At 46.2% G+C, this 15,270-nt stretch overlaps 6 protein-coding genes across 6 annotated transcripts; 5 read left to right on the top strand and 1 right to left on the bottom strand.

The window, feature by feature from the left end:
• Nucleotides 1-390: 390 nt before the first annotated feature.
• Nucleotides 391-1,335, top strand: TGAM01_v203580 (hypothetical protein; the record flags this gene model as incomplete). The annotated part of the gene is made up of 2 exons (XM_018808506.1): nt 391-501; nt 556-1,335. 2 exons carry the CDS (start codon nt 391-393, stop codon nt 1,333-1,335), a joined length of 891 nt encoding a protein of 296 aa, XP_018658287.1.
• A 1,002-nt stretch (nt 1,336-2,337) lies between these two features.
• On the top strand, nt 2,338-4,073 carry TGAM01_v203579 (arylsulfatase; the record flags this gene model as incomplete). Its single annotated transcript, XM_018808505.1, has 2 exons — nt 2,338-3,971; nt 4,031-4,073. 2 exons carry the CDS (start codon nt 2,338-2,340, stop codon nt 4,071-4,073), a joined length of 1,677 nt encoding a protein of 558 aa, XP_018658286.1.
• A 109-nt stretch (nt 4,074-4,182) lies between these two features.
• TGAM01_v203578 (polygalacturonase) lies at nt 4,183-5,780 on the bottom strand (the record flags this gene model as incomplete). Its single annotated transcript, XM_018808504.1, has 7 exons — nt 4,183-4,505; nt 4,564-4,669; nt 4,732-4,902; nt 4,963-5,031; nt 5,085-5,160; nt 5,211-5,467; nt 5,517-5,780. 7 exons carry the CDS (start codon nt 5,778-5,780, stop codon nt 4,183-4,185), a joined length of 1,266 nt encoding a protein of 421 aa, XP_018658285.1.
• Nucleotides 5,781-6,767: 987 nt separating this feature from the next.
• Nucleotides 6,768-9,989, top strand: TGAM01_v203577 (hypothetical protein; the record flags this gene model as incomplete). Its single annotated transcript, XM_024549234.1, has 2 exons — nt 6,768-8,681; nt 8,736-9,989. The coding sequence occupies 2 exons, from the start codon at nt 6,768-6,770 to the stop codon at nt 9,987-9,989; spliced, it is 3,168 nt and encodes a 1,055-aa protein (XP_024406072.1).
• Nucleotides 9,990-11,053: 1,064 nt separating this feature from the next.
• On the top strand, nt 11,054-12,596 carry TGAM01_v203576 (high affinity glucose transporter; the record flags this gene model as incomplete). Its single annotated transcript, XM_018808502.1, has 3 exons — nt 11,054-11,399; nt 11,472-11,572; nt 11,631-12,596. 3 exons carry the CDS (start codon nt 11,054-11,056, stop codon nt 12,594-12,596), a joined length of 1,413 nt encoding a protein of 470 aa, XP_018658283.1.
• Nucleotides 12,597-13,431: 835 nt separating this feature from the next.
• TGAM01_v203574 (hypothetical protein) lies at nt 13,432-15,225 on the top strand (the record flags this gene model as incomplete). The annotated part of the gene is made up of 2 exons (XM_018808501.1): nt 13,432-14,298; nt 14,368-15,225. The coding sequence occupies 2 exons, from the start codon at nt 13,432-13,434 to the stop codon at nt 15,223-15,225; spliced, it is 1,725 nt and encodes a 574-aa protein (XP_018658282.1).
• Nucleotides 15,226-15,270: the final 45 nt, after the last annotated feature.

Genomic DNA, 15,270 nt, shown 5'->3' with positions numbered 1-15,270 from the left:
ACTATTCAGAAGTTTCGGAGCAAGACTGATAGTCGGTGTCGATTAGCGCTTTCCTGTGAATGTTTGGAAAACAGTCAATGGGGCTTTCTGTTTCAACCAAGTTTCTGACGATACCTTGAGCCGAGGGGTGGAACTGGTTCGCCTATTCCAAGAGCGTCTACAGAGAGGCTGGTATTCTCCAAGAATTATAAAAGAACATTCAATTCGTCTCTTCTGGATGTTGGAACCCCATCCGGCATCTCATTCTTCATTTCACCCTTCTTCCTTTTCTTCCTTTCAGTTTCCTGACTGCTGGACAGTCTTCTTTCAATCAAATCTCTCTCTTTTTCTTGCATCTTTTTGTCTTACAATTCCTTTTTATCTTGAACAACCCTTTGCTTCTTATTCACCATGCGTCCTGCCTCAGTTACTAGTGCCTTGGTGTTTGCCATGTTCAGCTTGGCCCCTATGGCTTCCGGCCACTTGGCGCCCGGCTCTACTGATATGGAGCGCCGCTACGTCGTAAGGAATTTCCTCCAAGACTGCCATTTATATGAGACTAAATAGGATTATTAGGGTTCTGGTGCAGCTCTGGCTACCAAGTTCGTGCGCTCTATGATCGAAGGACTTGAAACTCGCCATCACACTGAGGCACAAATCGCTGCCAAGGAGGCCGCCGCCAAGAAGAAGGGCGGAAAGAAGAACAATGCTCGCGATGTTCCTCCGGATGACGAATTCGGCTCCTGGGCTGATAAGCGAGATCCTCATCACACCGAGGCACAGATCGCTGCTAAGGAAGCTGCCGCTAAGAAGAAGGGTGGAAAGAAGAACAATGCTCGCGATGTCCCTCCTGATGATGAGTTCGGTTCTTGGGCTGACAAGCGCGACCCCCATCATACTGAGGCACAAATCGCTGCCAAGGAGGCCGCCGCCAAGAAGAAGGGCGGAAAGAAGAACAATGCTCGCGATGTTCCTCCGGATGATGAGTTCGGCTCCTGGGCTGATAAGCGTGAGCCTCATCACACTGAAGCTCAAATTGCTGCTAAGGAGGCTGCTGCCAAGAAGAAGGGTGGAAAGAAGAATCAGGCACGCGAAGCAAGCGAGGTTCCTCCTGATGATGAGTTCGGCTCTTGGGCTGATAAGCGTGAGCCTCATCACACCGAGGCACAGATCGCTGCCAAGGAAGCCGCTGCCAAGAAGAAGACCGGAAACAAGCACCAAGCTCGTGACGAGGTTCCTGCAGATGACGAGTTCGGTTCTTGGGCTGACAAGCGTGAACCCCATCATACTGAAGCTCAAATTGCTGCCAAAGAGAAGGCTGCAAAGTCGAAGGCTTCGAAGAACAAGTCTAACTAGATGTCAAAACAACTACGATACTGTTAACCATGGGTACGAAGCGGTTAAAGCGCAAGTGTCAAGGACGGAAAATCTAGGCTATGTAACAAGAATAGAGAGATGAGATTGATTGCAGTATTTGTGTCTTAATTCATGTCTGTGCTGTCAACTAACACTCAGTTTCCAAAGTCCTAAGACATTGGAATATATTGTCGTTGTGTACCTAGGCTATTGATTAACAGGGTTAGCTCTGGCTGCGATATTCTTCAATTTGAAGCCCTTTCAGCTATGACTTGAGCCAGTAGTCATTATGATCTGTACAATATGGAAAGGTGCTTTGCGATAGGGAAAACATATATGTGTGGGTTAAAAGTCTGTGCAGTCATCCCAAACACGGGATCAGATCATTTTGTCTTCTAATTACACTGTTAGTATCGACCACCAAGCTGCTAAACTAAAGAAAGGGAATTGGTTTCTATTGCCGGGCCCTTGGGCAACGCTGCGAGCACTTCCGTATTATTCCAGGCGATGAGAAATGCAAAACTCTCTTGGCAATACGTCAAAGAGTGAGCCTATTAGTTAGTCAAAGAGTGAGCCTATTAGTTAGTCAAAGAGTGAGCCTATTAGTTCGTCTCGTAGTAGTACGCTTAAAGCTTTAAAATGGGCGCAGTCGTGAACCGTCACAGCGTTTCGTATGCGGCTTGGGCTTATCACAGGTAAGTTTGCATCTTAGTCCTTCGCCAAACCCCCACCACGTCGATGTGTGCGTATTAGCCTACGGCTTCCAGGTTCGTTAGCTTGCTGCTTTTAGCCACCAGACAGATACACAATTGGGTACCTGTAGCGGTAATGAACGTTTCGCACACAACCCACATAATCGCACCATTGCCCAAGTGAAAGCATAAAGACAAGGCGTTTGCTTTGAAAAAGACCATGTCTGTCATTTTGGCATTCGTGATATGTAAAATCGCTTTTCAACGTTGAATATTGCGTCTGGTTGGCATACCACCCGTGGAAATAATCATGAACACCTCCAAACGCCCGAATTTTCTTCTCATTGTCGCAGACGACCTTGGATTCTCAGATGTCGGTGCTTTTGGAAGCGAGATCCAAACACCCAATCTTGATGCCTTGGCTTATTCCCCTACCGGTGTTCGCATGACGAACTTCCATACGGCATCCATGTGTTCTCCCACACGCTCTATGCTACTATCAGGCACTGACAACCATATCGCCGGCCTTGGTCAGATGGAATACTGGGGGCGTGGAAGAGATCCGCCAGTCCCATGGTCCGAAAGAGCAGGCTACGAAGGATATTTGAACTTTCGAGTCGCGGCTCTGCCAGAGATTCTTCAAGACGCAGGATATTTTACGTGTATGAGCGGGAAGTGGCATTTGGGCCTGACCAAAGAGCGCACACCGCATGCTCGTGGCTTTGATCGCTCATTTGCCCTATTACCCGGAGGGTCTAGCCACTATGCCTACGAACCAAAACACCCGGATGGTACACCTATTTTTGCACACTGGGCCAGTTTATACTATGAAGACGATCAGAGAGTAGAAACGAAGGATTTTCCAACGGATTTTTACTCTTCCGATCAATTCACCCAAAAGCTCATTGGGTTTTTGGACGAAAGAGAGCGCAGTGCTGCACTGAAAGAAAAACCGTTCTTCGCCTTTCTTCCCTTTACGGCACCGCACTGGCCCTTGCAAGCGCCACAGTCATCGATTGCTAAATACAAGGGAAAGTACGATGATGGCCCAGATGTGTTACGGGAGAAAAGGCTGAAACAGCAGATTGAGCTTGGACTTTTACCCGAGGATATCGAAGCTCACCCGGTCATTGCGTCAACCAAAGAGTGGGACGAAATGTCAGCTGCGGAGAAAGCGTGGTCTGCTAAGACCATGGAGGTGTTTGCAGGAATGGTTGATAGAATGGACGAGAACATTGGCAAGGTGATTGATCACATCAAGAAGATTGGTGAATGGGACAACACATTTGTCATTTTTATGTCTGACAACGGTGCCGAGGGAGCCATCGTGGAAGCGATTCCCGTGACTGGAGATGTTATCAAAAAGTCCATTGATAAGCATTATAACAACGACTATGAGAACTTAGGTAACCGCGATTCGTTTATTTGGTATGGTCCTCGCTGGGCACAAGCTTCAACAGCACCGAGTAGAATGCATAAAGGTTATGTCACAGAGGGAGGTATTCGGTGTCCAGCCATTATCCACTACCCTCGCTTTGCTCAGCTCTCTCATGGGCGCATTACTGACTCATTTACGACTGTTATGGATATTCTTCCAACGCTTCTGGACCTGGCAGGTATTCCATTGCCGGAGCAGGAATTTCGAGGTCGACAAATCGTTCCAGTGAAGGGTAAATCATGGATATCGCATCTACTACAGAAGTCCCCTCACGTTCATGACGAAGATCATGTAACCGGCTGGGAGCTATTTTTCCATCAAGCCATTCGAAAAGGAAAGTGGAAAGCAATATTCATCCCAAAGCCAAAGGGTCCTGAGAAATGGCAGTTATATGATATGGACCAAGATATGGGAGAAGTCCATGACTTGGCTGAACAGGAGCCTAAAGTCTTGGATGAGCTGGTGAAACATTGGTTGGCCTATGTTTCTGAGTTTGGAATATTTTTGTCAGTCAACATCAATTTCTTGTGTTCCCTTTATTTGCTTCCTAACATGCCATTCACAGGAGAGAAGAACTAGAAGAGGGTTATGTCCTCCCCAAGACCTAACGCGCAGCTTGCCATGTACACTTATTTCTCAACTACGTCTAGCCACAAAGCGCGAGGACACGTTAAAATAGACAAGGCGGATATTCGCTGAATATATACATCATCATCACTATTCAGTTTTCTGGCAAGTCGCGTCGTACCCGACCACGTTACTGCAGGAGTAGGTTCCATCCGTTCCGTTAGCGGATTTGACATTGATATCGTTGAATGAGAATCCTTCACACTCTGCAAGTGGTGAACACGCCCAACTAATCGATTTAGTTCCAACCTTTTCATTCATGTATCCGGTGAAATTAGACCAGGAAATGTTGGAAAAGTAACCAGTAGCGGGTGTGTCGGCGCAGGCTGGCACGTTATATCCACCCCAGTGAGTACATTGCTGAATGAGAACGGGCGAAGAAGTAATATTCTCAATGTGGAAGTTTTTGAACACTTGAAACCGCATTAGATCGCCTTAGACCCACAGAGGCCAAGTGAGAAGGAAACTTACCGACGTTACGAACATAGCCGTTGCCACCGCCGCCACCTTGGGGAGGCCAGTACGTTCTCTTGCCTACATATGTCTTTATGTAGGCACCATTGCGGCTACCGATAAGCTATTCATGGTGTTATATATTAGTTCGCAATCATCATGCAACGCGCTCACGGACAGACTTACAGTGACATCTTCTGCAGTGATGTTCTCAACTACGTCTCGCACCCCTTCATACTGCCCAAGGCTGCCGATTGCGATACCGGCACTGTTGTAGCAGGTCAAGTTTTTCACATGCATATTAGTAGAGCCAGGCTTGAAGCTGACACAATCATCTCCGATGTTTGCCCAGCTGTTCTATGATCCCGTCAGCACCTATACCTGAATTGCTTTTGGTCCTAAGAATGACATTCTTACCTGAATCGTAATATTGTCGCTGTTGATAGTGTCAAATCCGTCTGTGTTGCCGAGATTACCAGGATTCGCCTTTATTTGCGTCAGTTCACCAACAGATCGCGTTATAAGGCTTAACACGTTACCTGGTCGTCTGATGAGGTAGATGAAAGGTAGATGTTATCCACAAGAATGTTTTGAGATTCCAGCATTACAAAATTCCTGCACATTATCAATAACACGCAGGCGAGGTAGAAGAAATAGAAACTCACCATTTACCCGATTGAAGAATTTTAAAATTCTTTGCTACGGCATTTTTGACATTCCGTAGGCAAAATGGGATAGGCCGTCCATATAAACCACCCACACCGAGTGCCAGATCATACCATACCTGCCCTTGGCCATCGATAGTACCAGAGCCGTGGCCGTCAATTGTAATGTCTTCGCCTGAGAATTCCATTGCAATCGAAATATTCTGGAAATAATAATACGATCCGTGCAAGATCCAATACCGAACATCAGTTGAGTACTAAAATTGTCAGTTATCGAAGACTTGGAGATCAATCGATATATATCACCTCAAGAGTTCCAAGCATATCCACCTGAACGTTCTTCAAGTTATGTAACTGAAGAGCCGTTTGGATACTGTACGTAGTGTCTTTTTGAAAGATGACCTTTCCATTGTTGCCGCACTTATTGAATGCCTCACGGATTGCGGGAGCGTCATCGCGCCCATCGTTCAAAGCCGGGATTACACAGGTATGTTCGGGCGATGATGGAGTATACGCGGCAAACACTAGAGAGGCAGGCAAAAGCTGTACGATATGGCGAAGAAACTTCATCGTTGCGGTTATAAAGTCAGCCGAGAAGACTTTCTAGCGCTTCCGCTATTGATAAGGCAGCCAGACACTATTCCTATTTAAAGCAAACAGGTTTGTATTTGACTGGCCTTGATTACAATTAATCTCTGGGCGTCAAAGTCCAACCTGGAAGGTTTTATCCTCCGATGAATGGACCGCTTTACACCTAGTAGTATGCGTATATTTGTTACACTCACTAATACAATCACACTGCTATGGATCTGCGAATGACGTTTTGAATTGCCTGCATATGTAGCGGAGACCGCCAAGGAGTCTGTCATCATAACTCCCATAGGCACTATTGACCAGGACTTTGCTTCAAGATAGGAAGGTTAACTTGCAATTAGGGCCACTGGCATATGCTTGGCAAGATTGCCTTGATACACCACGGCCAGGGTCGAGCAGCGGGCAACATGGACTTGAAAGCCGACCAATCGGAACCTTTCAGTAGGCCTTCAGGTGTGCCACCGCCGGCGCACGCATATGTAATGGAGCTTCCAGTGTCATCTGAATGTCAAATTTTACTCCAATCAGGCCTTTTATCGCTCAATTTCGTCATCGTATCGCTGCCAATTGCAAGGGAACAGGCAGAGCAGCTTAAAAGCGGCATGCCTGGAACCATCTCCGCTTAGCCGTATCTGGAGAAGAGACCATCTCATATTTTCCTCTTCGGTACTCATTGACCCGCGCATTGACCCGACAGCGAGGCTTTGACGGCTAAAATGTGTAAAAGATATGATGCAGGGCCGCGATGATGCGATGAAGTTGGCCGACGGACCGGCGAAGGCATCGCTGATTGAGATACCCACGTGGTGATGTTGCGTCGGATGAAAGGTTGTCTAGAGCAGTCATTAAAGTCGATTGACTTGCTTTCTCGGCGACTTCAAGCGTATTGAGAGCCATGAACTTTCTCTTAGTGCACCAAGATTCTTTTCGGCATATGTTGGTCGTTTGTAAGCATAGCTATCAATGAGGACACCACTGTCATCACTTTTTGGCATTGCGGTGCTGGCTATTGTCTCCGTGGCCGTCGACAAAAGCCCTGGATTTGGCCACCGTCCTGCTCCGTGGATTACATACGATGTTCCTACGGAGTTTGCCAATCCCAATGGGTTGGCCCGGCCATCGTTTCGTTACTGGGTTCCAGACGCCGATGTGGATGACAGTGTCTTATACGCAGATTTACAGGAGATCAAAGCGGCAGGATGGGGTGGAGTTGAGATTATTTGCTTGGAGAACTATGGAATCGAGCTGGCTGTTGTAGATCCGGCAATATATGGTTACGGAGGTGATAAGTGGAGGCAAAAGTTTAACACCATGCTCCGTGCTTCGAAAGATTTGGATCTCCTCGTCGATTTTGCTTTGGGGCCAACACAGGGCGCTTCAATCCCAATTCTGGATCCTGATTCTCCGGGGATGAATACTGAGTTGGCATATGGCAGTGTTGGTTTGGACTCAGGCCAGACATTTGACGGTCCTATCCCATCTCCTGGTCGCACAGATGCAGGCTATGCGAATAAGCCAGACTTTTCTGCTCCTTTCACAAACTTCACCAACAAATTTGTCGCTGCTGTAGTCGCTCGCAAAAGCAAAGGTAATATTCAAAATTCCAACACCCTCCAGCACGTATTAAACCCGTCATTAACTCAATTTGTTCTCAAAGTGCCTTCCCCTGATGGTCGTGTAACTCAACTTGACTTCGATAGTGTTCACGACATTACGAGCCTGGTCAAAGATGGCTCACTAGACTATACGGCTCCAGCTGATGGGAATGCCTATGTTCTTTTTGCATTTTATCAGCGTCGCACGGGCTACTTAGCTGCGCAAGGTGCATTTAATAATGCAACCAATCCCAATAATCCTGCCTCTTGGTTTGCTTATGTGGTCGATCACTTTAGCCAAGAGGGAACGGATCTCTGGACAGGATTTACCGAGAAATATGTTATGAATGGAGAAAACGGCGATATTCTGTCCCAGCTTGGCATGTACGCGTGGGAAGATTCTGCTGAGTTTAGAGCCACGCTATTCTGGACAGACCAATTATCGTCGTACTTTCGCCAAACACGCGGCTACGATATCACTACAGCTTTACCAGCTCTTTTCGGTACGACTGGTCTTCCTCCAAGTACACTCGCAAATAGCTACTTTTACTACAGCTTCAATGACCATGAGAACGGGACGGATATAAGTTGGAAATTGCGCAATGACTACTACCAGTGTCTGCAAGAGTTGTACGAGCAATACCATCTTGATGGACTCTCTAAATGGACAAGCAAATGGAACATTCAGGGAAGTCTGCAGCCATATGCGACCGCACCGAATGCTGCACCACCGTGGGATATGAACTCAGCAGCTGCACACATCGATGCTCCTGAGACAGAATCCAACTATTTTGATGGAGTGATTGACGCCTTTCGAGCCATGGGAGGCGGCGCAATGATGGGGAAAAGGCAAATCTTTTCCAGCGAACTAGGGGCGCACCGCTATGAAGCATACGCCATAACTTGGCCTGTTATTCTGAATGATTGCAAGATTAACTATGCTGGTGGTGTCAACCGCATCGTCACGCATGGCTTCCCATACTCTGGCATTCGCCCGCAAGTCGAGTGGCCTGGCCTCACAACCTTTGAATGGCTATACTCTGAGATGTGGGGACCACGGCAGCCCAGCTGGGCACATGTCAAAGAGATGGGCGATTGGATTGCCAGGACGCAGATAATTCTTCAGACTGGGGTGCCAAGAGTAGACATTGGTATCTATCGTCACAAATATCTCTCGGTTGACATCAAACATTACAACATGGGAGAAAATATCTTCTGGGATCATTCATTGCAGTACGCCGGATATTCCTATGTTTCTGTCAGCCCTTCGCTGCTTAAACTAGTAAGTTCGATGATAATGCACAAGCATATTAATGGCTCTAACGATTCTCTACAGGATAATGCCGTTGTTACCAATGGATTGCTGGCAGAAGATGGCCCAGGATTCTCTGCCTTTATCGTGGATAATTCTACAAATATTACCTCGGAAGCTGTCGGTCGCTTTACAGAGTATGCTAGCAACGGATTTCCAATTGTTTTTGTCGGCAGTCTGCCCGAGACAACTCCCTATTATTGCGAGTCATGCGACCAATATGTCAAGCAAGAAATGCAGAAACTACTAAAACTTCCTTCAGTTAGAAGTCTACAGTCGGAGAGCGAAGTCGTAGACGCTTTGAAAGAGCTAAATATTCAGCCCGCAGCGGAAAATCTATCGCCAGTTCCCATACTATACGTCCATAGAATCGACGTGGATAATCACGTTGATTATTATTGGGCGTATAACTCGGACATATACCAAGATCACGCTACAGTAGCTTCTGTCAAAGGCACTGGCATTCCTTACAAGTTGGATGCTTGGACGGGTGCTATTACCCCAGTTCTTAACTACACGATATCTGGTGATAGATTCAACATTTGGATCGAACTACGATCAAATCAGTCGACAATCCTTGGTTTTGCACCTGGGAAATTTTTCCCCGAGACCCAGACTCCTGATGTTCATGTCGTCAAAACAAACGTCGAATATCTGAGCTACTCAGCAAGCAGCCACTCTATCATCGCTCGCTCTTCTTCGCAAGGACGAAAAGCGATCACAATGAGCAATGATCATACCTTTACGTTGAATGGCTTTGAGGAGCAAACTACTCCAATGGAGCTTGGCCCTTGGAATGTCAGTATTCAAGATTGGCTTCCTAATACAGACAGATTCAACAACTATACATCTGTATTCCGATACCACAACCTGACCCTTGATACATTAATTCCCTGGTACAATATTTCTGGTCTCTCTAACACATCTGGAATTGGTACATACACAACACACTTCGCCTGGAATCCTACCAAAGACATTCATGGTGCGCTGATAGACCTAGGCCCTGTTTTCAACACTATACGTCTCTGGATCAATGGCCACTGGACCGGTCCTATCGATATCACAGATGCGGTTGTTGATATCACTCCATTCTTGATCAGTGGCGTGAATGATGTGAAGATTGAAGTATCTTCAACGTTGCGAAACCGGCTGCTACAAGTCAATGTCACCCAATCTTGGGAGCAATCACAATACGCCAGTAGCTATGGTGGCCAGCCGTATGGACTCTCTGCTCCTGTCAGATTAATTCCCTTTACAGAAATCAGTATTCCAGTTTAGGAACGTTAGATAGATTAGAAAGCTAAAGTACTCGATATTCATGATATCAATCTATTTTGTAACTTACTAAGAGGATGCGCTCCATAGGAAGTAGAATGTTCTGATTCAATTCGCTCTCTCTCTAAGTCTCCTCTTAAGGCTTTGCATACGTTTTTGATATAGTCCTATGAAACTCCATAGAATCCGTAGAACTCACTTATTATCTCCTTCTTGGTCACACACTATTTCCTTCCACACGTTCACTTGTAATAGCGATTGAGAGACTGAGCCGATGCCGGAGATTGAGACGTATTTGCGCACTGCATCATATAATCATAAATTATCTGACAAGAGCAATTACATACGCAGTACCACAAGTTCATACAGGTCGGGCTTTCTAGCCGCCATGACTCTCGGTATCCTATTTTAGAGTAGTCCAAATATATAGTCCTTTTGTAGTCCAAATACATAGTCCTTTTGCCAAGACCTGCGATATTCGCTACGTTGATATTATTCGCCGAGAAACATTGCTTGAATTAACTGCTAAACGCCTGTTTTCAACGAAGGAGCCTGTAAAACAATCAGCAATTAGTCCCTTAGTAGATGTCGTGATCATCTCTATATATGTCGCGACAGTTTAGTAAAGGCAGCACGGGAATAACCCCGGTTTTCACGGAAGTGTTGTGCCGACGGCAGAGCTGCTTTTTTCCAGTCTTGGAAATGAGAGCCTGAAAGCCCCGCCTCGTGCTGCTTTTACCCGACCCATGTAATCAGTATGTAGGAGCTTAGAAGCTTAGTACATGAGGTCGGTGTAATACTTCAATTAATGCCCACATGCTATATCAAGTCAGACTTGGAGAGATGGCGGGGAGTGTCTCATTCATCAATGCTTGTTAGCCTCACTGTTTCCCCCCCCCCCCTATATCATCAAATATGTTGTGGTCGACTGTCTGAAGTTGTCTGCGGGCGTCAGACTCCTCAGTATTTTCTCAAACTCTTAGCTGCTGCGTGCTCTGCAACACCGACAACCATTATCAAGCCTCCATATACTCTATGAAAATCTTTATTATGCGAAATAAGTCACAATGGTTTACAAATTAAGTAACATCTATGTTATTACAGCTTTCCTAGTCATTGGAGGCTTGCTACAGGGATTTGACATATCATCTCTTTCCGCGATCCTCAGTACCAAACCATTCAAAGAGGAGTTTGACAGTCCAACAGCCGATCAACAAGGCGGCATTACCGCAAGTATCTCTGGTGGATCATTTTTAGGATGCCTGGTGAACATTTTTGTTGTCGATAGGTTTGGCCGAAGGCGTACCTTGATGGCAGGATGCGTTATCTTTGTCATCGGCGCCATAATATGTGCTGCCAGTGTTGACATTGCAATGTTGATAGTGGGCAGGCTGCTGTGTGGTGGAGCGGTTGGTAAGCTGGGCTCCTGCTAAATGATATTTATGGTAGCACTGCATCGAAAGCATCAAATACTGACCTTGGTAGGACTGTTCACTTCCACTGCGCCGCTATTCCTTGCGGAGCTGTCGCGCCCTGAGATAAGAGGCCGCATTCTTAGCTTTCAACAATGGAGCATTACTTGGGGGGTAAGTTAAATATAATGACCAGTATATCACTCGGCGTTTATTGATATGTGTTATATAGGGCCTCATCATGTATTACATCACCTTCGGGGCGTCTTACAGCAAGACAGACGTCGCATTTCGAGTTCCATGGGCAGTGCAAATGTTCCCTGCTCTTGTAATGCTAACTGCTTTATTCTTCATCCCGGAGTCCCCTCGCTGGCTTGCTTCCCAAGATCGATGGGAAGAAGCGCTCGAAGTGCTTGCTAGCATTCATGGAAATGGAGATCATTTAGCTCCCATTGTGCAAGCTCAATATGCGGAAATAAGAGAGTCTATGGCTATTTCAGAGTCGCAAGGTAAGGTAAAGTGGGCAGAGCTGATCCATCGCGACAATATACATCGTATCTCGAACGGTATTTTTGTCCATATCTGGACTCAATTAAGCGGCAACAATGCTCTGTTGTACTACATTGTGTACATATTCCAGATGGCTGGCCTTACGGGCAATGTCAAGCTCATTGCATCGAGTGTTCAGTACATCATCAATGTAGTCTTTACGCTACCGGCGATTCTCTTTCTCGACCGCATTGGCCGACGCCCCGCGCTCATTGGAGGAGCATTCTTCATGATGATCTGGCTGTACTCGACTGCCGGTGTCATGGCCCGATATGGACACTATGTCCCTGGTGGATTCGACGGATCAAGCGCCGTCACATGGACAATGAATGACGATTCCAAATCCGCCAAAGCTGCAATAATTGCCTTTACATACCTTCTTGTTGCGACTTACAGCTTTACGTGGGCCCCCATTTCATGGTGCTATCCATCTGAAATCTACCCTATACGTCTGAGAGGCAAAGCTGTGTCTATTGCAACGTCCGCTAATTGGATCTTGGGATTTGCCAATAATTACTATACACCACCAGCCTTTCAGAATATCCAATGGAAGACATTTATTATCTTTGGAACATTTAATGTGGTAGCATGCTTGCATGCCTACTTCTTTTTTCCTGAAACAAAGCGAAGAAGTCTTGAAGGTAAATGATCTCTTTTCAAATCTGTTTCGAATGCTAGTATACAAAAATGGAATGCACTAACCGGCGTTAAACCATCTAGATATTGACCAGCTTTTTGCTTCTGGTGTTAAGCCTTGGAAGTCGAGCACAGTGCCTAAGGAAGATAGGTTGCAACAGCTGGTAGAAGAAGCGGACAAAGGAAAACTGCAAATCGAAATAAGCAAGGTTTAAATGCCACAGTGGTGTTAAATTACTACCTTAGTTTGTGGCATGAAGAACCTTCTTTGTACTTGGCTATAGTGTAATTTGACTGAGTTCTGTCAAGATTTAGTCTAGACTCTTTACTAAGTACCTAAGTAATTACCAAGGACTAATCACAAAAAAGCAGATAATGGCTTTAACATTAATGAATAGATTCAGGTACAATAATCACAAAGACCGTTATGCATAATTCTATAAAATGACCACATAAGGCACTTCGAACGTATAATGTAATATTACAATATCTCATGAACAAGAATACGCACTGTACGCGCATTTAACCACACATGTTTCTTATCTTTGGTTTCCCCGCTGCGTTGGCCGGTATGACTCCTCGGTGTTAGTCTGCTTACAGTAGCACTACACCAAGCACCGTATCTTCCTTCGCCCATGCACTGGGCACCAAATAAACGCTACCATAGCTTGGCTTTCGATGGAAATTCCCCGCGAACCCCACCCGTTGTTCATATGCTGTCTTTCATGTAACCAATTTTCCTCTCGAGAGGCGCCAGTTCGCGCATTTCTCATATTCTCGTATTGTCGGACCGCTGAGATTGCGAGAAAGCACACATCTTGAGAGAACTTCACTGACCTTTACATACGATGCCTCGTCCTCGGAAGCAAGTCACAAGATCGTTTTCCGCTTGCTGGACATGTCGCCGACGGCGCGTCAAGTGCAGCGGTGCAGGTCTACCATGCAAGCAGTGCAAGAAATGCAGGCTTGAGTGTGAAGGGTACAGCATCCAGCTTGTTTGGGTAGACCAAAAGACCGGCACCTATCCTCCATTTTCTCGAAGAAGCATGGATTTTGAGCAAACATGGCGTGGCTGGCCGTCTTTCAGTGACGATCACCTTCAGCGCCTGATCGAGGAGATGGATAGCGTCGACCTTCCGATTGCGGACCACTCGCTGCCCTTGAGCCCCTTTACAGTATTTCATTCGACAAAGCAAGCCGACCCCTCAATCTTGGATCGTCCCACTGCAAAAAAGCCCGATTTAAATTTACAAGATTTTGCATCTTCAACAGATTCTTCTCAGTCAGAGAGCCCCCCCACGCCGTACATCGAAGCTTTTTGTTCTCTACTCCGGCCCCTTACACCAACCATATATGATTGTTTATCATCGTCACGAGATGAGGCCACAATATTTCACCACTACGTAACATGGATAGCTCCTATTATGATTCCAGTGGACAGCACGAATAACCCCTGGAAATCTGTTTATCCATCGACAGCACTGCAAGATTCATCTCCGGCTTCACGAGCTTTGTATCATGCGATCATCGCTCAGTCTGCATTTAACTTGGCGAATCTGTACAAAGAAAACCGACAGATACATCATCAAAAACAGTCAGTCGCGCTGGAGCACTACGGTGCTTCATTAAGAGAGCTCAGTCAAACCCTGAGTTGTACGAAAGAAGCGGAATACAATGCCTGCGCTGCTACTCTATATACATTAATGATCTCTGAGGTGAGTAGCTGTACACATCAGATTCTTTTTTGCCCAAATCTTCAATGTATTGGTCGCTTACCAAAACAGGGTCAAGCAAGAGATTCGGTCGCTTGGAGGAGTCACTTCCACGGAGCCGGAAGTTTTGTGACTCAGTTTGTTCGGCAAAAGCCGTGGGCTCAGTCCACGCACTCTTGGGTAATATCTCAAAGCATCGCCCTTTCATTCGAGATTTCACAAACTGGAAATGCCAAGCCTCACAATCGCTCCCCCATCACCGAAATTCTTTTCGAAGGCGTCGCTTTGCGCCGAAACTTTGGGTATACGATCGGTGCAAGCTGCGATGTTTTGCGCATAATTTCATCAACTAGACTATTCATGGAACGGATTGCGCATGGCGATGTCCCTGAGAATCTCTGGATTATTGTTCAGAGTTATATAGCCGAATTGTTGCCTGAAAATGACGCGCAATGCGCGATTGATCTGGATATTCCCGAACGGGAGAATATTGTGAAATTATTACCTAGAACGGAGCAGTTTAGGTTCTTGGATTGTCTTCATCTTCGACTTTTCCGTACAGCGGCTCTGATTTATATATACCAAGCCATTCTCAAGGTTCCTCCACGCGGTGTCAGCAAGTATGTCAGATCGGTCTTGCTAGATGCTATGACATTCATCCACATTCGGGGAGGTGCCATATCGATGTGGCCTGTCTTTATTGCTGCTACAGAGGCCACAGATGAAGCAGACCAACAAATAGTTGAACATTGGCTAGCAGTGTCAAGCCAACTTGGAATCCCAAACCGCCTGGTAGCTGGAACAGTTATTCGCCAGATATGGCATGATCGAGCACAAGAAGCCCTCGCAAAGGGCGTCGAACCAGATCAGGTCGTGTTAGACTGGAAAGCAGTTCAACAGCGATTGGGAGTCGACCTATTGCTTTTGTGAAATGTAAGAGCTCAAGTTTAGAAAAAGAAGTTGCAATGTGGGGTG

The sequence above is a fragment of the Trichoderma gamsii genome (assembly GCF_001481775.2).
Source record: "Trichoderma gamsii strain T6085 chromosome Unknown Scaffold_9.2, whole genome shotgun sequence".
Taxonomy (NCBI): domain Eukaryota; kingdom Fungi; phylum Ascomycota; class Sordariomycetes; order Hypocreales; family Hypocreaceae; genus Trichoderma; species Trichoderma gamsii.
Note: the sequence above shows the minus strand (reverse complement) of the source record. Positions and strands in the feature narration are given on the sequence as shown.